This window comes from Cornus florida, unplaced genomic scaffold (assembly GCF_030987335.1).
Source record: "Cornus florida cultivar Cherokee Brave unplaced genomic scaffold, ASM3098733v1 CherokeeBrave_3.0.0_Hap2_Chr05, whole genome shotgun sequence".
In the NCBI taxonomy this organism is placed as follows: Eukaryota; Viridiplantae; Streptophyta; class Magnoliopsida; order Cornales; family Cornaceae; genus Cornus; species Cornus florida.
Window position 1 is genome coordinate 38,188,075 of NW_026775575.1, and position 24,844 is coordinate 38,212,918.

The 24,844-nt window shown below is 33.7% G+C and overlaps 1 protein-coding gene across 1 annotated transcript; it reads left to right on the top strand.

Moving 5' to 3' along the window:
• Positions 1-22,255: 22,255 nt before the first annotated feature.
• LOC132309169 (uncharacterized) lies at positions 22,256-24,143 on the top strand. Its single transcript, XM_059807505.1, has 3 exons — positions 22,256-22,333; positions 22,595-22,780; positions 23,718-24,143. The coding sequence occupies exons 1-3, from the start codon at positions 22,256-22,258 to the stop codon at positions 24,141-24,143; spliced, it is 690 nt and encodes a 229-aa protein (XP_059663488.1).
• The last annotated feature ends 701 nt before the right edge of the window (positions 24,144-24,844 follow it).

Consider the following 24,844-nt stretch of genomic DNA (forward strand, 5'->3'; position numbering starts at 1 on the left):
ATATATTGATAATTAATCAATTTTATTAAGAAGGAAACAAACACACCTAAATAGGCATAATTCTCAAGAACCAAAAAGTAAGTTAGATTACAAAGAGGGTATTTAAAACTTTAACAATAATTTTTGATGTATTATTATTTTGTTTAAATCTATTAAATAAAAAATAAACTTTTAAAATAAACTATTTTGTTAATTTAAGACTCCTAACTCTACCTATGTGTAGTTTTTTCTAATTTTATTTCCAATTCCTAGGGTAAAAAAAAACTCACCTTGGTGTTCTCTGGCAATATATCCTTCATGCTCAGAAGAAGACTGATCTTATGAAAAACATAGCAACGATCCAACAAGCATTCAACGGAGAAAAAATTTGAAGAAGATTATTGTTGTTCTCTACTTTCTTTTCTTTTTTTTTTTTTCTAAATATTTTCAGAAACACCCAACGTTCCTTTATTTCTACCAACAATCACCGTCAGCTTTTATAAAAATAATCACCGTATTTCAACGTTCCAGCATCATTTTTTTTTTTTTAAGGTTTCAACGCTCTACCATCACAAATATTTAAGTTTTTTAGTACCTTCAAATTGAATTCCCTTTGTTGCGACAATGTATTCTAGTTTTTTACCAAAAAAATAAAGTTATTATTTTTTATCAAATTAATTCTATCAAACATTCAATTCATGAGTTTATAGAAGTCCAGTCGGCAGCTCTTCCGTAGTTACTGTATTAAAATTAAAATTTTGTGATCTACAAACCAATTCACATCCTAATATTTTTCTATTTTTCCCTTCAAATTGAATTCCCTTTGTTGTACAATGTATTCCAATTATTTACCAAAAATCAGATTAATAAATCAACTATTCAATAAGTCCAGCCGACCAAAAATCAGATTAATTCATCAAATATTCAATAAGTCCAGCCGGCATAGCTCTTCCACAGTTACTGTATTGCAATTTTGTGGTGTACAAACCAATTCACGGTCTAATATTTTTCTCTTTTTCATTAATTTTCTTATAATATAATTAAGTTTCCTTATATTAATTAAGTTTGTTATTATAAGAAAACAACAATATTTTTCTTTCTTCTTTTTCATGCATTTCCTTATAATATAATTAAGTTTCTTTTTTATATAATTAAGTTTCTTATTATAAGGAAACTTAATTATATTTGTTGTTTACCTCATTTTATAGACATTAACAATGGGAAAAAAACAAAATTCATTTACGGGATTCACAGTAGAAAAAATAGAAAAAATAGAAACCTTCATATTTTTATTATTCTTGTTTTTATATTTTGGTAGAATCAAAATGTTCAATTACAAAATTTTCTAAACCATTAAATATTTTTTTGCAATCTCTTAATTTTTATTGTTATTGTTATTATTAGTATTATTAATTACTAATTATTATGTTTTATATGACATGTTGTGGATAAATTTGATTATATTGAGTGGTTTATTTGTATGTCTTTAGAAAAAGAGTTTTGAAAAAACTCAAAAAAAAAAAAAAAAAAAAAAAAAAAAAAAAAAAAAAAAATCATCTATCTAAGGGCAAAATAAGTATTTCATTAGTAGAAGAGTTTCAGTAAATATTTTGCCAAACAGATTAAAAAATTCTTTTGGCATTAAAAACTCTTTTAAAATACAGTTTCCAAACACTAACAGATAAGCTAAATAAAAGTTATAACTTCTACTTCTCTTGTAAAAGTAAAAGCAATAGTTATACCAAATGAGCCCAAAATTGTACTACAGCCTATGGTCTTGCTTCTTGATTCAAAACGTCGAGGCAAAAATTGTACTATAGCCCAAAATGTGATCCTAGTTCTAATTTCGGATCTCTTTCTATGTAGAGTCTTTTTTTTATTATTATTTGGACTTGACACGTAAATAAATATTTATTTTTATTTATTTAGACTATTTTATTGAGTCCGGGATAAATTTCAAACTCAAACTTTAAAGTGACATTTAATTTGAGAGGTGAGGTATTTGGTGTCTTTAATTAGTTAACTTAATGAAAAGTATTTATACCAATAGAATCAACACTCAAACAAAGCTCATATACATTTATATTTACATGTGTGTGTTGATTGGATATGTTGTGACGTGAGTAATGTCCATTAAATGAATAAGTGTCACTGATGTATTAGAATCAAGATTTAAGATGGATAATAGATATATTAATTCCCTTTTGTTAAATGGTGAGGGAGAGTGTTGGTTCCTTAGGGCAAGTGGTATAGTGCTAGCAATACATGCTAGCAAAGCTTTGTTGGATTGCTAGCCACGTCAGCAATTGTGCTGATGTGGTTATCAACAGTATATTGCTAACCAGTTTACACGGTATGGGTTAATTGATATCTATTATTTTTTATTATACTTTTTTAATACATTTAATATTTTGAGTAAAAAAAATTTAAAACATATTTATTTTTTTGTTTGGTTGTATTTTTTAAAACGGTTACTTTTTCAACCACTTGATATTTTTTTTATTATATATTGCTATATTTTAGTCACGGTATGGGTTAATTGATATATATTATTTTATTATTTTTGCTTCTATTTTTTAAAACGGTTATTTTTTCAACCTCTTGAATTTTATATATATATATATATATATATATATATATATATATATATTTGAATAGAATACTTCTTTGAATACATTTAAATTAATATATTTTCTCATAATTAAATAAATCAAAAATACATTACATATTTTCTCATAATTACATAGATAAAATAAATAAAAAGACATTACATATAATCTCACAATTACATAAATAAAATAAAAAAAGACATTACATATTTTCTCACAATTAAATAAATAAAATAAAAAGACGTTGCATATTTTCTCACAAATATAAATAAATTACATATGACCACCACCTTCATTTAGTTTATTTAAGATTAGATTCTGTTGTTGAATGATCCATGCCTTTGTTGCTTCTGTTGGAGCCTTTGATGGATCTTGACGCATTATATCTCTTTCAAACTCCATTTTAGCCATCATTTCTCTTGTTTTTATTTCTAACTGTTTAGTCCGTTCTTTCTCCAAATTTGATTCTATCGCCAGCTGCTTAGTTCGTTGTTTCTCCATGGAAAGTTGAAGTCTCATTCGCTCTCCTTCCACACCTACTTCACCAAACATGACGCCTTGTGCTGTTACAACTTCCAATTGTTTAAGAATACTTGTTTCAAGAGATGGCGTTTTCTTTTTACGAATCTTCCTTGCTTTTTGTCTCTCGGGACGTGACATATTCGAACCTTCAGTATCGACTGGTGTATCGTCATCACCAAGATTTACCGACCCTGGAGTTGATACTGTAGGAGTTAATGAACCTGGTGTTGTTGGAGTCGATTCAGACCAATTTCTTGGCTCATTAATATCAAGATCAACACCTCTTTTCATTGGTCGTCTAGTTGGATTTTCGTTAATGTTGTAATGCATCTGCCATTTTTCCGAATCCCGAAAAACATTCCAACAATGCTCATATTTAATTTTTTTTTTTTTTTTTGTTGAAGTTTAAATAGTTCTCTAACAGCATTCATCTATAACAAATAAATAATCATTGAAATTAATAAGTTGGATTAAATTTAAGAATAAAAAAATATTGTACAAAGTAAAAACTTACCATATCATACTCGTTGTAACCACTGATTGGATTGTCGTGGACATTTTTGTAGTATCCTGAAAATTTGTTTACATCACGTTGAAAGTTTGAAAAACGGTTCATCAGAGCACCGTGTGATCTTTCTTCGGTTATCTTGTCTCCCAATTGCCTAACCCAATGAGCCTGAATTCGTTGCCACAATGTACCCATACTTTGATCTGTACCCGTCACTGGATCTTCACCAATCATGATCCATGCTTTGCACAATGCGATATCTTCTTCTTCGGACCAATTCCCACCCTTTTTCTTTGAGGGTGGCTGTTAATGAGCGCTGAAAAGTGCGCATTTAAACCCATTAAACTTAAGCATTCTAGTACCTTTATCTATCTTACTTTGCCGTTTTAGACTTATTACGTGTTATTTATATTTTCAGGCACTAATCCCAAAATTTAGCTAACTGAGCCAAATAAGAGCTTAATTGAAGCAATCCTGAGATAAACCGAAGGAGGGAGCAAAGTGGAGAAAGAAAGGAGCAAAAATGAATCAAAGTTGTGCAGCTGAAAAGTTCGATCGATCCAACTTAGAGTTCGATCGATCGAACATCTATGATCGATCACAGTACTTCTCAATAGATTCAACCTTGGCCTTTGCTGAAATTCCAAGTTCGATCGATCGAACATCATCTATGATCGATCGAACCCTATTTTGTCCTATTCAAATGATTGATCTTATCCACAGCTGTACGCCTACCAACCACTTTTGTCTTTTTCCCCATAAATATCTTGAAAATATTTCGGCCTTGTCATTATCCGGAGGAGTCAGACCACTTCGATCAATCCAAGATGCAGTTCGATCGATCGAACCCATTTTCGATCGATCCAAGTTAAGGTTCGATCGATCGAACTTCCTCTAGCGAGAAAAACTTAAAATCCAGCTCATTTATTCCGTCCTTCATCCAATCATTGGAGAATATGCCTTGCACGACCACAGCTCATCATGGGGTGTATTTGACCTACCTATATAAGGAATATGATACACTTTTTGAGGGAGTCTCTAGAGTCTCTTGTCACACATTGAAAATCATCTTGGAGGCTATTCTTGGAGAGGAAGAAGGGAGGAAGCTAGAGCAACCTTTGGAGGAGATCTTCACCAACAAGGAGCAGCCATGGAGTTAGCTCTTGAGGGTTGGATCATCACTACCATGAATGGCTAGACATCCTCTTGGGGCTAGAGTTAGCCCCAAGCATGCTTTCTATACTCTAATCTTGTGTATTATTGAGGGATTAGTGTTGTATGATACATCTTGATATTCATGTATATATAAATCTTGATTATTTCATAGTTTGTATGGTTTAATGCTTCCAATTGACTATTCTATTCTATCCATATGTCTATGTATGCTAGAGTAGGATATTCATGTGCTTATCCCTAGATTTAGTGTTTTTGATGCATGTCTATGTGTATTGATGCTATAGATCTAGAGATTATCAAGATGATATGCTTAATGAATGCTATTTTGGTTCATTTGATGGTTTATGCCTATTCTTGATGGTTTGTGCCTCTCCCCTAGTCTAGATAGCTTTATTTTCATGCTAGTAGTGTAGATTTTAGTGTAGTGGTAGTGTAATGTTAGATGGGAGGACAATCTACTCTTGATGTTTGATGTTCCATGCTTGTGAGTCCAAATGACATATTCCTCTAATATTGTGTTGTATGTGGATTGTGAGCTTAATGAAGGATTAATGACTTGTTTTGATCTATTGTGCTATCCCCATGTTGTCTAGACAATATATGCTCTATTGTTTAGATATATTGTGCTCTTCACATGATGTTTAGATAATACTTATTTGATTTGTCATCCTTGCCAATTGAATCAACCTAATGCACACACACCTTTATCATATTGCAACACATCCATTACCCTCAATTGATCACTTGTTAGTGGTATAGAAAAGTATTGCTTGGTGGTGATCTCTACACCCCAAGACCTCTCTCTCTCTTGTTTACTTTATATTATTTTATTAGTTGAATTCAATTTAGCTTAATCAACCAACCAATCAATTGTGTGATCACTCGACCTACTAACCCTAATTACCATAGTTTCACAATTCGATACATCATTAAATCCCTTGGGACGATCCCTATTCGCCCCATCTATATTTTATATAGAGAAAGGTAGTAGTGGCTTTCTATAAATGTAAAACTTGGCCACCTCCTAAATTCTCACACAACTTTCAAGCTTTGTTGGTTGTGGCGACTCCATCAAGGAAACCAACAAGTTTTTGGCGCCGTTGTCGGGGATTAACGGTTTTGTTGGAATTAAACTAGACAATAGTGTTCATTAGATGTAATACCCCTAATTTTAAAAAGGATAGTCTCGGCATTTTTTTTTTTAACATATTTAAAACTTTATTTTATTATCTTTATCGCATTTTTATTTAATTGGTTATTTGAACTTTGACTTAAATTGTTTATGTGATTATTTGGTTTAATTGTTGTTTACCTATGTGTCATGTGTTTTAAATTGAATTAAGTGTTTTAATTATTTAATTGGGTTTTTAATTGAAATTAATTAGTTAAGTGGATTTAATTATGTAATTATTTTTTTCATTTAATTCTGTTTTAAGTTACAGTTAAATTTAGGGTTGCATTTACATAGGTGGCCGACGTAGGTATTTATCTTAGGTCGGTTTATGGGCCGAGATGGGCTTTGGCTTAAGGTTACATGGATTAGGGTTTAATCACTACGCCTATAAGTATGTGTGTCACGGTGGTTTAGGGTTTGAGAATAATTAACCGGAATTTCTGTAAAAACAACAGAGACCGTGAGATACAGAGAGACAGAAACAGAGAGCAGTTGTGGGAAAACAGAGTGAGGCTTAAGAGGATTTGTACAGAGAGGACCAAGGAGGTTGAGTAAGGATTAGAGACAGAGTTATAGGAAGCTTGGCGGCGTTTAGAATTGCAGGAAAACTTAGAGACGACACAGGGATTTTATAATTGAAATCACACGCAAGTTCTTATCTTCCTCATTCCCTTTGATTTGTGTTCTGTGCACCTGGACATCTCTAGGAGATTAATTGGCCTTAAACTGAACCATGCATGTTTTATATATGTTTTACTTGATCGTTTTATCTGTGAAATTTATTTACAAAACAATTATAGCGCGTATGTTTTCTTGACTCTGTTTTGGCATAACGTCCCACTGTTCTAATTTTTATTTTGAATCTTACTGAAATCAACCAAGGTCTGACTGGATACTAGACATAAGTTAAGACTTCAAATTTAGATTGGAGAAAGAACAGAGGGGTTGGGATAAAACTGATCTTGCAATTTAGTTTCAGTGCCGTTCTTCAACAATGCTAGTTTAAATGGTCTGATTAAACTCTGTAATTGCTTTCAAAACTATTGTAAACAATCTTGGGGAATGCTTCGAGACTAAATTACGAGTCCTAAGTTTGGTTTTAAAAACTAACAGAGGGTTAGGAATAAGCTGGAGAAGGAGCTCAAGAGCTGAAACACGCACCGGGGACGAAGGCTCACACAGGAGGTGAGAGCCGGCTCCATGGAAGTGGGAGCCGGCTCCCACAACAAAGTGGAGCCGGCTCTAGGAAGTCCTAGAGCCGGCTCTAGGCTGGAAAAGAGCCTGCTCCAAATTCTGGAGCAGGCTCCCTTGTTCTTTTTGGTTTATTTTAATTTTTTTTAAGTTTTTCTACGTACTAGGTTCACTGTTTGGGCAATCTGGGTTATTAACCGGTTTTAAAATTCTAGTTGGGTGTTAAATAATAATTTTAACTTGTAAATAAGGTCCTGAATTGTATAAATTTACCCCTTAGTTTAAATGGAATTAACAGTACGCTATTTGACAACTTTGCGTACAGTTAACGGCTGGAAGGAGATTTGTTGATTAATTTTAATCTGATGGTTTAGGGTGCTATAAAATGATTCTAAATTTATTTTTGACGCACGATGAAGTCTTTTAAAGTAATATATTGGACTTGTGGCATAGTGGGGGCTCTGTGCTAAAGGCTACAACACAGTATAAGTATATGACTTAGTATTCTGTTACCGGATGGAGGGAACTAGATCGCTTAGTTTAATCTAGCGATTTATTGGACTATAATATTATTATAGAACTAATTTTAAATACATGATAGGGTCATTGTTTTTATTAAATTTGAACTATGCATGTGTTGGATGTTAATTGTTAGAATAGTTTATTCTCCGATGCAATTACATGGATTATTACTGGATTTTATTTGTTAGATTGTTAAGATTCCTTCTGCAAGTATTGGATGGTGGTTTTTGGCCTGTAAATTATTGAACTATTATATATGTTGTAATTTACATGGATATGGAGGATTGTATGTACCGGTATGGGACGGTGACATACTAGGGATGGTTTAGCTCAAAACGCATAAACCTAACCTAATGGATTAATAGAATGGATTGAAAGATATCGAATCCTAATTGTGGCTAAGTCAGATCAGCTGTAACCAAGTTGGATGACTTCCTGGATTAACGGATGGTAGTTAAGTCATATCCACTGAATAAGTTGAGTGACTAACTAGTTGCTTTATTGTAGGTCAGTTTAATAAATAGTTGAACTGCTTACCCTGGATTTGGACAGACTTTATATATATGTTTATGGTACCACGAGTTGAGCTTGAGTCTCAGACTCGTTGGTTAGGGTGCGTATATGCAGGGGATGCGTAGCTGGTTATAATAGGTCGAGGTGTACCCTGTTAGGTCTAGGTATTCATGCCCACCCTTGGGTGCGTATTCGCATGTTGCCTTCTATTCAGGTTGAGACCCCTATTATAGACTAGTGAATGTCCCTTAGTGTGGATATATTTATACGTATGGACTAGATAGATATTGTGAGGTGTCTACGGTGTATCTGCGTATCGGGTCACTGTATGGATTGCAGTTAGATTAGAACTTGCTCGTGGGTCTGACCCACTCCTTCATTATTCTTTTCAGGTACAGGACGGTTCCAGCCTTAGAACTTGATCGTGCTTGTCGAGGACAGTCTCACATCCATCTGACTACGTAGGACTTCCCTCGATGTTTTTAGTATTATTTATTTTCAGTTTTCAGTTTCAGTTGAACTTTTAGTTAGGGGTCCATCAGTGGATTCCCAAGTTGTAACTTTGAAGTTTTGGAGGATTGGAGTTTCACTTTTCAGTTACACATGGAGGATTTTATTATTGTTATTTCTTTCAGTTTTATTATATCTTTGTTGTTCTTTTTGTCATCTGTGTTCGGTTTAAAATACTTTAATTGTTTGATATTCCCTCGGGTTTGGGCCTGGGCCTGATCAACCCGTGTCTCGGATCCGAGGGGTATCACATTAGATTACTTCTATTTTTATTTTATTTTTCATTGTATATTCTTTTCTCTTGATTCTCATTATTATTTGTTCAATTAGGTGCTTGACTACAAGGAAGGCGAACTTTGGAACTTAAAACAATCATTGGAGCTTAAAAGCTAAATTTAGAGTTGAAGTGCTAAAGGTCCATTGTGAGCAATTCTTGGAACTCTTGTATTTTAATTGTTTCACTTCTTTGTATGCTTGTGATAGCCCTTGTTGAGGCTCATTTTATTGCTAAATTTTTGTCCAAGCATAGGCCCTTGTTGAGGCCAATTTTTTCTTGCATTTGGGTTTTAATTGTGAATGGAGGAATTGTTTGATCCAAGTTTGGGGGGGAATTACATCCCTTCACCTTATGCTCCTCCATCACATTTTAATCCTTATGAGATTGAGTCCAATTCATTTCATGCATCATCTTATTATGGACTTGATCACTCATTTAATCCTTCTTGTGACTATTACCCTCTATTACCATTTTATGATGAATCAATTCCACCACCTTCTAAGTACTCACCCGGATTTGAAGAAAAAGTGTTAGCTTTACTTGATGCGCATATTTCACACACTTCACTTATTAATTCTCATTCTCAAGCTTTAGCCAACTTAGAAGCTCAAGTTGAGCAAATTGCAAATACTCTTTCTCATCAAGAGGAGGAGGAAGAGGCAAATGAAAAAATGGCAAGAACTTCAATGTATATAGATGAGGATGATGAGAGTGAGGAGAATGAAACAAGTGAGCTAATGCCTAGCACTCTATCTTGTATAGAGGAAGAAGTGGCAAGTGAGTTAGTGGCTAATCCAATAAAACATAACATGATTAATGAGGACTTTCCTTGTTTTGATTATGATTTTATCTCGGAGATGGCTACTCTAGAGAGTGAGGAGATGTTGACCACACTTGAGGTAGGAGAGAAGGAGGAGGAACTTGTTGAAGAGGGCCTTCCTTCTATTATCTCTAATGACCCTCTTAAGGAGTATTTTTTGAAAATGTATAAAAATTGTGGTTTTGACTTTAAAAGTTCTAAAAATGAAATAAACTCTCTAATGGACTCTTTAGCTTACTTGGAAGGTGAGGAAATGGTAATTTATGAGGAGGAGAAGAGGGATGAAGAGATGGTGTTTCTTATTAATCCAAATGAGTCTTTGAAAGACAATGCCTCACCAATTATCAATATGGATGATCATTTGAATGTGTTTCAAGAATACAACAAAGAGGCAAGTCTAACCATGATTGATTTTGTTTTCAAGACCGTGGATGAAAGGAACAATATCATCTCTTTTGTTTCCTTTCAAGTCATTCTTTTGGAGGATGATTTTATTGTCATAAGTGGGACATTAAATGAGAAAAGTGAAAAGAGGGTCAATAAGGATGTTTCATATCCAGTTTTTGATTCATTTGATTAGTGAGTTGACCTAACATCTTGCTAGAGACGTTAAACACTAGTATTCATAGAGTTTCACAACTCTATTCCTCCCTCATTTCTTTTTATTTTTCATTCTTGTGTACATTCTTCCATCTATTTTTCAAATTTTCATTCTTGTTACCATCATTGGGGCTTAGCATAGGATTTTCTGCACTTTCAGTTCAAAATTAGGCATTTGGTGCCAGTTCGATCGATCACAAGAGCACCTTCGATTGATCGAATTGTTCTTCGATCGATCCAACTATGGATTCAATCGATCGAATTCCATTTGAGTCCCAACACTTAAAAAAATTTTGGACCTGCATCCAAATTCCAAAATGCATGCTCTCGGGATCTCCAAATTTTACATGTTCGATCGATCGAATTTCATCTCGGATCGATCACAGCTATGTTCGATCGATCGAACTTCATCTTCGATCGATCACAACTTTGCCCCTTTGACCCTTTGACTTTTTGACTTTTTCCTATTTCTATTTTTATTTTATTTTATTTTATTTTTTATTTTATTTTATTTTATTTTGTTACTTCTATCTTGATATTAAAAATAAAATATATATATATATATATATATAAATAAATAAATAAAAATAAAAATAATATTTCTTTTCTTTTATTTTATTTCGTTTTATCTTATTTCCAAAAATCCAAAAATATTTTGTTTAACTTTAATTTTTAATTTCGAAAAAAAAAAAAAAAATTTTTTTTGCATTCTTTATTTCTTTACATTTTTACTTCTTGCATTTTTATTTTTATTTTTATTCACTTGTCTTTTTATTTTTTGTTGGTGTACATATTTGTTTTGTCTAACAAAAAAAAAAAAAAAAGACGGTTTTTCAAAGAAGCATTCCGTCTTACTAGAGACGTTAAACTTAGTATCCATTTTACATATTTCTTACATTTTTTATTTTTCTTTGCATGTTTTCACATATATATATAAAAATAATAATAATAATAATAATAATAAAAAAATGAAAAACAAAAAGTAAGAAAATTTTGTTTATACTTGCATTGTACATATTCTTTCCATTTTTTTTTTTTTTTTTTCGCATTATACATATTCCTTTTTCATTTCTTACATTGTACATATTCTTTCATTACATTTTGCCTTATTTATTTTTCTTTTTTGTATTTTGTTCATGCATTTTATTCTTTATTTTTCTTGCATTTTGTATATACTTGCTTTCATTAAAAATATAAAAAGATTCACCATTGTGCCCTTATGTGTAGTCATGCATACTTTATGCTTTAGTTAGGGCTTGATCTTATATCTCTCTTGCATCATGTGTTACATTGCCTTAGAATGCTTGATTTGATTATTCTTATCCCATTTGATATTTAATGTGAGTTTGTTAGTGTGGTTATTCAAGTAGGTTGTTGATTCCAAGTTTGGGGGAGACATCTTTCGAATTGGATCATGACCGGGCTTCATGTCTACACCACCACGGTATACTCTTTCCACTTTTTTTTTTCATTGTTCTCATTGCACATTGATGACAATGTGCGGTTTAAGTTTGGGGGTAAGGTGTCTTGTTGCATTCTACTTAAGATTTAAGCTTTAAATGCATGATTGAGATTTGAGATTGATGTTAGCTATGATTTTGATCTTTTGAGGACTATATTGCTTAAAATTTAAAAATTGCTTGACTTGAGAGTCCAATACTCCTTGTATGCCTTGAGGATGCCATTTAGGAGTAAATTTTTCAAAAGATTGATATCTTGCTTGCATTTGTGGTCCACATCATCCTGAATTTGTGATTGTTTTGAGATTCATTCTAGGATTCTACACTAGCACCGGTGCACACTAGCATTCATTTGTGGGGTACATGCTTTGTTGATTATTGAATTGGTTATATCCCAATTGGGCTAGTAGTGCATTGAAAGCTTTCATTCTTGATAAAGGTGTATAACAACCCCTTTTCATTGAGTAGCCGGGATTCTTGCCTCATTAAGCAGTGAACTTCTCACGCCGAAAGGTGGAGGGCCCAAACTCTAGGTTAATAATTGATTTAAAAAAAAAAAAAAAAAAAAAAAAAAAAAGTTGCAAAAGCAATAAAAGTGAGGACTTCTCCCATTAGGCGAGAAGTGGGAAATGATTAGATGGTTGTTGTCTTGATTTGTAACCTAGTTGATTTGAGTTTGTATGTCCGTTGGGGTGTCTTAATACTTAATGCCCTAAAGTCATCTAGATTGGGAGTCATTGACCTAAAGCTCGCTACATGAATCTCCTAGAAAGCTTAAGAGATCAACACATTGCACAATATTTTCATCTTTGATCCTCAATAAAAATAAATAAAAAAAAAGAAGAAAAAAGAAGAAGAAAATGAATGAAAAGAATAAGCGCACCTAGAACAATAAAGCTTTAATAAAAGGTCCACTCTCTTATCTTGATGATCGGTACTAGATTTGTGTGCTAGTTTGAGGGTAAGGATGTGATTACTTCTCTAGTTGGCTAAGATAGCAACACGCTTGATGCCGGATCTCTCACATGGATTCTAGACTTGTTTCGATTTTCATGATCATTTTCTTGATATGTGGAGGACCATACTTGCTTGCTTGATATTGAAATTTTGGGAGATTGCTTAGAAACGGTTGAAAAATTGCATACTTGAGGTAGTTTTCTCCCAATGCTTGTTTGCAATATTGGTGCCTCTTTTGAAAGAATGAACTTAATGTTTGTGGTACCATTTCTGGAAACCCTCACGAGACTTTACTCGTCCACTAGGGGTAACCTAGGGGTTTAAAAGGCTTGTCGCATATGCTAAGTGCAATCGTGTTCCCTACGAAAATGGTGTTATCATTTTACTTGTTTTCCAGTTTATACTTGTATAGTTGTTTATTTCATTCCTTTACTTCTTAGTTCAATGTTAGGGACTAGCAATATTTAAGTTTGGGGGTGTAATGAGCGCTGAAAAGTGCGCATTTAAACCCGTTAAGCTTAAGCATTCTAGTACCTTTATCTATCTTACTTTGCCGTTTTAGACTTATTACGTGTTATTTATATTTTCAGGCACTAATCCCAAAATTTAGCTAACTCAGCCAAATAAGAGCTTAATTGACGCAATCCTGAGATAAACCGAAGGAGGGAGCAAAGTGGAGAAAGAAAGGAGCAAAAAGGAATCAAAGTTGTGCAGCTGAAAAGTTCGATCGATCTAACTCAGAGTTCGATCGATCGAACATCTATAATCGATCACAGTACTTCTCGATAGATCCAACCTTGGCCTTTGCTGAAATTCCAAGTTCGATCGATCGAACATCATTTATGATCGATCGAACCCTATTTTGTCCTATTCAAATGATTGATCTTATCCACAGCTGTACGCCTACCAACCACTTTTGTCTTTTTCCCCATAAATATCTTGAAAATATCCCAGCCTTGTCATTATCCGAAGGAGTCAGACCACTTCGATCGATCCAAGATGCAGTTCGATCGATCGAACCCATTTTCGATCGATCCAAGTTAAGGTTCGATCGATCGAACTTCCTCCAGCGAGAAAAAGTTAAAGTCCAGCTCATTTATTCCGTCCTTCATCCAATCATTGGAGAATATGTCTTGCACGACCACAGCTCATCATGAGGTGTATTTGACCTACCTATATAAGGAATATGATACACTTTTTGAGGGAGTCTCTAGAGTCCCTTGTCACACATTGAAAATCATTTTGGAGGCTATTCTTGGAGAGGAAGAAAGGAGGAAGCTAGAGCAACCTTTGGAGAAGATCTTCACCAACAAGGAGCAGCCATGGAGTTAGCCCTTGAGGGTTGGATCATCACTACCATGAGTGGCTAGACATCCTCTTGGGGCTAGAGTTAGCCCCAAGCATGCTTTCTATACTCTAATCTTGTGTATTATTGAGGGATTAGTGTTGTATGATACATCTTGATATTCATGTATATATAAATCTTGATTATTTCATGGTTTGTATGGTTTAATGCTTCCAATTGACTATTCTATTCTATCCATATGTCTATGTATGCTAGAGTAGGATATTCATGTGCTTATCCCTAGATTTAGTGTTTTTGATGCATGTCTATGTGTATTGATGCTATAGATCTAGAGATTATCAAGATGATATGCTTAATGAATGCTATTTTGGTTCATTTGATGGTTTATGCCTATTCTTGATGGTTTGTGCCTCTCCCCTAGTCTAGATAGCTTTATTTTCATGCTAGTAGTGTAGATTTAGTGTAGTGGTAGTGTAATGTTAAATGGGAGGACAATCTACTCTTGATGTTTGATGTTCCATGCTTGTGAGTCCAAATGACATATTCCTCTAATATTGTGTTGTATGTGGATTGTGAGCTTAATGAAGGATTAATGACTTGTTTTGATCTATTGTGCTATCCCCATGTTGTCTAGACAATATATGCTCTATTGTTTAGATATATTGTGCTCTTCACATGATATTTAGACAATACTTGTTTGATTTGTCATCCTTGCCAATTGAATCAACCTAATGCACACACACCTTTATCATATTTCAACACATCCATTACCCTCAATTGATCACTTGTTAGTGGTATAGAAAAGTATTGCTTAGTGGTGATCTCTACACCCCAAGACTTCTCTCTCTCTTGTTTACTTCATATTATTTTATTTAGTTGAATTCAATTTAGCTTAATCAACCAACCAATCAATTGTGTGATCACTCGACCTACTAACCCTAATTACCATAGTTTCACAATTCGATACACCATTAAATCCCTTGGGACAATCCCTATTCGCCCCATCTATATTTTATATAGAGAAATGTAGTAGTGGCTTTCTATAAATGTAAAACTTGGCCACCTCCTAAATTCTCACACAACTTTCAAGCTTTGTTGATTGTGGCGACTCCATCAAGGAAACCAACAAGTTATTGGCGCTGTTGCCGGGGATTAACGGTTTTGTTGAAATTAAACTAGACAATAGTGTTCATTAGATTACTTCTATTTTTATTTTATTTTCCATTGTATATTCTTTTCTCTTGATTCTCATTATTATTTGTTCAATTAGGTACTTGACTACAAGGAAGGCGAACTTTGGAACTTAAAATAATCATTGGAGCTTAAAAGCTAAATTTAGAGTTGAAGTGCTAAAGGACCATTGTGAGCAATTCTTGGAACTTTTGTATTTTAATTGTTTCACTTCTTTGTATGCTTGTGATAGCCCTTGTTGAGGCTCATTTTATTTCTAAATTTTTGTCCAAGCATAGGCCCTTGTTGAGGCCAATTTTTTCTTGCATTTGGGTTTTAATTGTGAATGGAGGAATTGTTTGATCCAAGTTTGGGGGGGGAATTACATCCCTTCACCTTATGCTCCTCCATCACATTTTAATCCTTATGAGATTGAGTCCAATTCATTTCATGCATCATCTTATTATGGACTTGATCACTCATTTAATCCTTCTTGTGACTATTACCCTCTATTACCATTTTATGATGAATCAATTCCATCACCTTCTAAGTACTCACCCGGATTTGAAGAAAAAGTGTTAGTTTTACTTGATGTGCATATTTCACACACTTCACTTATTAATTCTCATTCTCAAGCTTTAGCCAACTTAGAAGTTCAAGTTGAGCAAATTGCAAATACTCTTTCTCATCAAGAGGAGGAGGAAGAGGCAAATGAAAAAATGGCAAGAACTTCAATGTATATAGATGAGGATGATGAGAGTGAGGAGAATGAAACAAGTGAGCTAATGCCTAGCACTCTATCTTGTATAGAGGAAGAAGTGGCAAGTGAGTTAGTGGCTAATCCAATAGAACATAACATGATTAATGAGGACTTTTCTTGTTTTGATTATGATTTTATCTCGAAGATGGCTACTCTAGAGAGTGAGGAGATATTGACCACACTTGAGGTAGGAGAGAAGGAGGAGGAACTTGTTGAAGAGGGCCTTCCTTCTATTATCTCTAATGACCCTCTTGAGGAGTGTTTTTTGAAAATGTATAAAAATTGTGGTTTTGACTTTAAAAGTTCTCAAAATGAAATAAACTCTCTAATGGACTCTTTAGCTTACTTGGAAGGTGAGGAAATGGTAATTTATGAGGAGGAGAAGAGGGATGAAGAGAGGGTGTTTCTTATTAATCCAAATGAGTCTTTGAAAGACAATGCCTCACCAATTATCAATATGGATGATCATTTGAATGTGTTTCAAGAACACAACAAAGAGGCAAGTCTAACCATGATTGATTTTGTTTTCAAGACCGTGGATGAAAGGAACAATATCATCTCTTTTATTTCCTTTCAAGTCATTCTTTTGGAGGATGATTTTATTGTCATAAGTGGGACATTAAATGAGAAAAGTGAAAAGAGGGTCAATAAGGATGTTTCATATCCAGTTTTTGATTCATTTGATTAGTGAGTTGGCCTAACGTCTTGCTAGAGACGTTAAACACTAGTATTCGTAGAGTTTCACAACTCTATTCCTCCCTCATTTCTTTTTATTTTTCATTCTTGTGTACATTCTTCCATCTATTTTTCAAATTTTCATTCTTGTTACCATCATTGGGGCTTAGCATAGGATTTTCTGCACTTTCAGTTCAAAATTAGGCATTTGGTGCCAGTTCGATCGATCACAAGAGCACCTTCGATCGATCGAATTGTTCTTCGATCGATCCAACTATGGATTCGATTGATCGAATTCCACTTGAGTCCCAACACTTAGAAAAATTTTGGACCTGTATCCAAATTCCAAAATGCATGCTCTCGGGATCTCCAAATTTTATATGTTCGATCGATTGAATTTCATCTCGGATCGATCACAGCTATGTTCGATCAATCGAACTTCATCTTCGATCGATCACAACTTTGCCCCTTTGACCCTTTGACTTTTTGATTTTTTCCTATTTCTATTTTTATTTTATTTTTTATTTTATTTTATTTTATTTAGTTACTTCTATCTTGATATTAAAAATAAAATATATATATATATAAATAAAAAAATAAAAAAAATAATAATATTTCTTTTCTTTTATTTTATTTCCTTTTATCTTATTTCCAAAAATCCAAAAATATTTTGTTTAACTTTAATTTTTAATTTGGAAAAAAAAAAAAAAAAAATTTTTTTTGCACTCTTTATTTCCTTACATTTTTACTTCTTGCATTTTTATTTTTATTTTTATTTTTATTCACTTGTCTTTTTATTTTTTGTTGGTGTACATATTTGTTTTGTCTAACAAAAACAAAAAAAGACGGTTTTTCAAAGAAGCATTCCGTCTTACTAGAGACGTTAAACTTAGCATCCATTTTATATATTTCTTACATTTTTCATTTTTCTTTGCAATTTTTCACATATATATAAATAAATAAAATAATAAAAAAAAAATGAAAAACAAAAAGTAAGAAAATTTTGTTTATACTTGCATTGTACATATTCTTTCCATTTTTTTTTTTTTTTTTTTTTCTTTTCGCATTGTTCATATTCCTTTTTCATTTCTTGCATTGTAAATATTCTTTCATTACATTTTGCCTTATTTATTTTTCTTTTTTGTATTTTGTTCATGCATTTTATTCTTTGTTTTTCTTGCATTTTGTATATACTTGCTTTCATTAAAAATATAAAAAGATTCACCATTGTGCCCTTATGTGTAGTTATGCATACTTTATGCTTTAGTTAGGGCTTGATCTTATATCTCTCTTGCATCATGTGTTACATTGCCTTAGAATGCTTGATTTGATTATTCTTATCCCATTTGATATTTGATGTGAGTTTGCTAGTGTGGTTATTCAAGTAGGTTGTTGATTCCAAGTTTGGGGGAGACGTCTTTCGAATTGGATCATGACCGGGCTTCATGTCTACACCACCACGGTATACTCTTTCCACTTTGTTTTTTTTTATTGTTCTCATTGCACATTGAGGACAATGTGCGGTTTAAGTTTGGGGTAAGGTGTCTTGTTGCATTCTACTTAAGATTTAAGCTTTAAATGCATTATTGAGATTTGAGATTGATGTTAGCTATGATTTTGATATTTTGAGTACTATATTGCTTAAAATTTAAAAATTGTTTGACTTGAGAGTCCAATACTCCTTGTTTGCCTTGAGAATGCCATTTAGGAGTAAATTTTTCAAAAGATTGATATCTTGCTTACATTTGTGATCCATATCATCCTGAATTTGTGATTGTTTTGATATTCATTCTAGGATTCTACACTAGCACCGGTGCACACTAGCATTCATTTGTGGGGTACATGCTTTGTTGATTATTGAATTGGTTATATCCCAATTTGGCTAGTAGTGCATTGAAAACTTTCATTCTTGATAAAGGTGGATAACAACCCCTTTTCATTGAGTAGCCGGGATTCTTGCCTCATTAAGCAGTGAACTTCTCACGCCGACAGGTGGAGGGCCCAAACTCTAGGTTAATAATTGATTGAAAAAAAAAAAAAGAAAAAAAAAAAAGAAAGAAAGTTGCAAAAGCAATAAAAGTGAGGACTTCTCCCAAAAGGCGAGAAGTGGGAAATGATTAGATGGTTGTTGTCTTGATTTGTAGCCTAGTTGATTTGAGTTTATAAGTCCGTTGGGGTGTCTTAACACCTAATGCCCTAAAGCCAGCTAGTTTGGGAGTCATTGACCTAAAGCTCACTACATGAATCTTCTAGAAAGCTTAAGAGATCAACACATTGCACAATATTTTCATCTTTGATCCTCAATAAAAATAAATAAAAATAAATAAAAAAAAGAAGAAAAAAGAAGAAGAAAATGAATGAAAAGAATAAGCGCACCTAGAACAATAAAAGTTTAATAAAAGGTCCACTCTCTTATCTTGATGATCGGTACTAGATTTGTGTGCTAGTTTGAGGGTAAGGATGTGATTACTTCTCTAGTTGGCTAAGATAGCAACACGCTTGATGCCGGATCTCTCACATGGATTCTAGACTTGTTTCAATTTTCATGATCATTTTCTTGATATGTGGAGGACCTTACTTGCTTACTTGATATTGAAATTTTGGGAGATTGCTTAGAAACGGTTGAAAAATTGCATACTTGAGGTAGTTTTCTCCCAATGCTTGTTTGCAATATTGGTGCCTCTTTTGAAAGAATGAGCTTAATGTTTGTGGTACCATTTCTGGAAACCCTCACGAGACTTTACTCGTCCACTAGGGGTAACCTAGGGGTTTAAAAGGCTTGTCGCATATGCTAAATGCAATCGTGTTCCCTACGAAAATGGTGTTATCATTTTACTTGCTTTCCAGTTTATACTTGTATAGCTGTTTATTTCATTCCTTTACTTCTTAGTTCACTGCTAGGGACTACCGATATTTAAGTTTGTGGGTATAATGAGCGCTGAAAAGTGCGCATTTAAACCCGTTAAGCTTAAGCATTCTAGTACCTTTATCTATCTTACTTTGCCGTTTTAGACTTATTACGTGTTATTTATATTTTCAGGCACTAATCCCAAAATTTAGCTAATTCGGCCAAATAAGAGCTTAATTGAAGCAATCCTGAGATAAACCGAAGGAGGGAGCAAAGTGGAGAAAGAAAGGAACAAAAAGGAATCAAAGTTGTGCAGCTGAAAAGTTCGATCGATCCAACTCAGAGTTCGATCGATCGAACATCTATGATCTATCATAGTACTTCTCAATAGATCCAACCTTGGCCTTTGCTGAAATTCCAAGTTCGATCGATCGAACATCATCTGTGATCGATCGAACCTTATTTTATCCTATTCAAATAATTGATCTTATCCACAGCTGTACGCCTACCAACCACTTTTGTCTTTTTCCCCATAAATATCTTGAAAATATCACAGCCTTGTCATTATCCGGAGGAGTCAGACCACTTCGATCGATCCAAGATGCAGTTCAATCGATCGAACCCATTTTCGATCGATCCAAGTTAAGGTTCGATCGATCGAACTTCCTCCAGCGAGAAAAAGTTAAAGTCCAGCTCATTTATTCCGTCCTTCATCCAATCATTGGAGAATATGACTTGCACGACCACAGCTCATCATGGGGTGTATTTGACCTACCTATATAAGGAATATGATACACTTTTTGAGGGAGTCTCTAGAGTCTCTTGTCACACATTGAAAATCATCTTGGAGGCTATTCTTGGAGAGGAAGAAGGGAGGAAGCTAGAGCAACCATTGGAGGAGATCTTCACTAACAAGGAACAGCCATGGAGTTAGCCCTTGAGGGTTGGATCATCACTACCTTGAGTGGCTAGACATTCTCTTGGGGCTAGAGTTAGCCCCAAGCATGCTTTCCATACTCTAATCTTGTGTATTATTGAGGGATTAGTGTTGTATGATACATCTTGATATTCATGTATATATAAATCTTGATTATTTCATGGTTTGTATGGTTTAATGCTTCCAATTGACTATTCTATTCTATCCATATGTCTATGTATGCTAGAGTAGGATATTCATGTGCTTATCCCTAGATTTAGTGTTTTTGATGCATGTCTATATGTATTGATGCTATAGATCTAGAGATTATCAAGATGATATGCTTAATGAATGCTATTTTGGTTTATTTGATGGTTTATGCCTATTCTTGATGGTTTGTGCCTCTCCCCTAGTTTAGATAGCTTTATTTTCATGCTAGTAGTGTAGATTTAGTGTAGTGGTAGTGTAATGTTAGATGGAAGGACAATCTACTGTTGATGTTTGATGTTCCATGCTTGTGAGTCCAAATGGCATATTCCTCTAATATTGTGTTGTATGTGGATTGTGAGCTTAATGAAGAATTAATAACTTGTTTTGATCTATTGTGCTATCCCCATGTTGTCTAGACAATATATGCTCTATTGTTTAGATATATTTTGCTCTTCACATGATGTTTAGACAATACTTGCTTGATTTGTCATCCTTGCCAATTGAATCAACCTAATGCACACACACCTTTATCATATTGCAACACATCCATTACCCTCAGTTGATCACTTGTTAGTGGTATAGACTAGTATTGCTTGGTGGTGATCTCTACACCCCAAGACCTCTCTCTCTCTTGTTTACTTCATATTATTTTATTTAGTTGAATTCAATTTAGCTTAATCAACCAACCAATCAATTGTGTGATCACTTGACCTACTAACCCTAATTACCATAGTTTCACAATTCGATATACCATCAAATCCCTTAGGACGATCCCTACTCGCCCTATCTATATTTTATATAGAGAAAGGTAGTAGTGGCTTTCTATAAATGTAAAACTTGGCCACCTCCTAAATTCTCACACAACTTTCAAGCTTTGTTGGTTGTGGCGACTCCATCAAGGAAACCAACAGCTGTGATTGAGAAGGTTGAGAGGAATTTTGGAATTGAGGTGTGTATGGGGGTTGTTGAGATGGATTTTGGAATTGAGATGTGTAAGGGTAACAAAATGGATTTTGACTTTGAGGTGTGTATTCTGGATAAATTTGGTTTTGGAATTGGGGTTGAGATGTATATTCAAAATGGATTGGATCTTGAGAGTGCCACCCAGAATTGAATTGAGATGGTATTCCGAAGTTTCCATATTGGTTAAAATGAGGGTTGTTGAATGGAGGTCGCTGATCCGTTGAATGTCGAAGGATGATGATTTAGTGAAATGAATGTTGAATAATGAGAGAAATAAGTGTTGAAGGATGAGTATTGACTGAAATGAGTGTTGTATTTATAGAGATTATTGTATACCCAACGGCTATATTCTTAATGGCTATATTCCAACGGCTATATTCTCAACGGCTATATTCCTAACAGCTATATTCCAACGGCTATATTTCTAACGGCTATATTCCAACGGCTATATAAACCACTAATTTAGTCTTTTGTAATTGCTCAAGCCTATTTTCTCTTCCTTCATTCCTCAAGTCCATATTTTCTCTTATTTGATTCCTCTACCACTTTTTCTCTTCTCTGAATTCTCAACTTTTATATAAGAAAAAAAATGGCATCATCATCACAATCTTTTCAAATCTCCGAATCTGATTCTTCAGAAAATTCGTCAGATTCTGATCGGGAGACGGTTTATTAATTCCATCAAAAAAGGATCAAAACGATTCTGGGTATTTTTACGCCTGAGAATCTAAAAGCATTATTTAAACCAAAGAAGAGACGATATATTAAACGTGATCGGGAGGATGCAGCACAATAACTCTGGCAAGATTACTTCGCCGAAAATCCTGTGTTTCCACCTGAATATTTTTGTAGACGGTTTAGAATGCGACGACAGTTGTTTCTTCGCATTTTGAACGATATTATAACTCATGACAACTTCTTCAAACAGAAGCCCGATGCTACTGGTTGTATGGGGTGCACCCCTATACAGAAGATGAAAGCAGCAATACGTATACTTGCCTATGGAATTTCAGCAGATCTTTGTAATGAGTACATAAAGGTTGGAGAGCGCACTGCGATCGAAAGCTTGAAGAGATTTTGTGATGCTGCAATTGCATTGCATACGGAGCAGTACGTACGCTCGCCAAACGAAAGCGACATTGCACGTTTACTTTAAGAAGGGGAAGAAAGAGGATTCCCAGGTATGCTTGGCTCTATAGATTGTATACATTGGGAATGGAAGAATTGCCCTAAAGGGTGGCATGGCACACACAAGGGGAGAGGTCGTAAGCCTACCCTCATATTGGAAGCGGTTGCATAAAAAAATTTATGGATCTGGCATGCTTTCTTTGGTATGGTTGGTTCACACAATGATTTGAATGTCTTAGATCATTCCCTAGTATTCAATCGTATCATTAATGGTACAATGCCTCTAGTTAATTACGAGGTGAATGGACATCACCGTACGTTGGGGTATTACCTATCTGATGGTATATAATGTTTAGTGTGGTGGAATGAATTGGAATGGAATGAGAATGGAGGTGGGAATGGAATGAGAATAATGATTCTCATTCCACCGTTTAGTTGTAAACATGGAATGTGTAAAATTGGAATCTCATTCTCATTCTTATGTTTGGTAAGAAAGTTAGAATAGAATGAATTTATATTGTTTCTTTAAATTACATTTTATTATTAGTAAAAAAAATTAATTAAAAAAATTAATTTGCAAAAATAAAAGGGAAAGAGATAATAGAGAGAGAAAAATAAACGAGATAGAGAGAGGGGGAACAAACAGCATATATATATATATATATATATATATTATATTTTATATAGTGTGTGTATGCGTGAATTATCTCTTTAAATTATTTTATTACTTTATTAATTCTTAGTGGGAATGGAATGGTCATTCCACCTCTCAAGAAGTGGAATGGGCATCCCACCTTTTTGATGGAATGGGCATTCCCTAGGAATGGCCATTCCACTTTTAATGTGACACGCCAAACAAGAGAATGGAATAAATGCATTCCATTTCACCTTCATTTGATTCCATTCACTCACACCAAACATAGCCTAAGTGGGCAACTTTGATTCAAACCATCCCGCGCCCAACTACTGAAAAAGAGAAATTGTTTGCTCAAAGACAAGAAGCCGTTAGGAAGGATGTTGAACGGGCATTTGGTGTGTTGCAAATAAGGTGGGCTATAACGCATGGACCAGTATATTATTGGAAGAAAGAAGACCTGAGCAAGATAATGAGAACGTACATCATATTGCACAACATGATCATAGAAGACGAGGGCGACACTAACATTTTGGAATGGACACCTCCAACGGATGAGTCGGTCTACCTTTCACAGTACAATCAAGACCGATCATTTTTGGCAGCACACATCTCCACTCGCCTCAGCAGGATTCGCAATGTAGAAAACAATGAAGATCTCAGGAGAGATCTTATGGAGTATTTGTGGAATAAATTTGGCAATGAAGAGGTTTAACGATAATATTGAGTAAAATATATTTCTTCATATTGTATGTTTGTAATGAATAAAATATTACTTTACAATTTTTTTTTCTTATATATTCGTTGACAAATTTTAAAGGAAAAAAAAAATCAAAATCATAAAAAAAAAAAAAAAAACCATTTCTAACAATATGATATTTTGTTTTAAAAAATTCATATATATTTGTTGACAAATTTTTTTAAATTTTTTTTCAAAAGACTAAGAAATAGAAATCATAAATATTTATTTCAAAATAAAAAATAAAATAAAATAAAATAATCAAAATCATAAATTTATTTTTTACAATAAAAATAAATTACATATAAAAAGAAATAGTAAAGAAAAAAACCAAAAGAAAAAAAAAAACAAAAAAAAAAAATGGAAAAGAGCCTTTGCTTGTGGGCCAAAGGAAAAAAAATAATAAAACAAAAAAAGAAAAAGGGTCAAGAGTCGTTGAATTCAGGGCGTGGGACTTGTTTGGCTCGCAAAAGACATGTTACCTGTTGCGATGTCCTTTGCTAACTTTTCTGTGGATCCTAGAATTTGCTAGCTTCATACCAATTCACATACTAGCAAAACTGACTCAAGAGCTAGCAAACAAACCCTTATACCGGTTGCTCTTAATGCTGGTAAAGTAGAATCAAGATTTCAAATTGATTATATGTAGTACCAAATAAATTTGTTGTATAATAAAA

Coding starts and splice junctions, on each gene's coding strand:
- LOC132309169 (XM_059807505.1), top strand. CDS start 22,256: ATGGCATCATCATCACAATCTTTTCAAATCTCCGAATCTGATTCTTCA. Junction 22,334..22,594: donor CAGATTCTGATCGGGAGACG/GTTTATTAATTC, acceptor TTCTTCAAACAG/AAGCCCGATGCTACTGGTTG. Junction 22,781..23,717: donor CATTGCATACGGAGCAGTAC/GTACGCTCGCCA, acceptor CACCAAACATAG/CCTAAGTGGGCAACTTTGAT.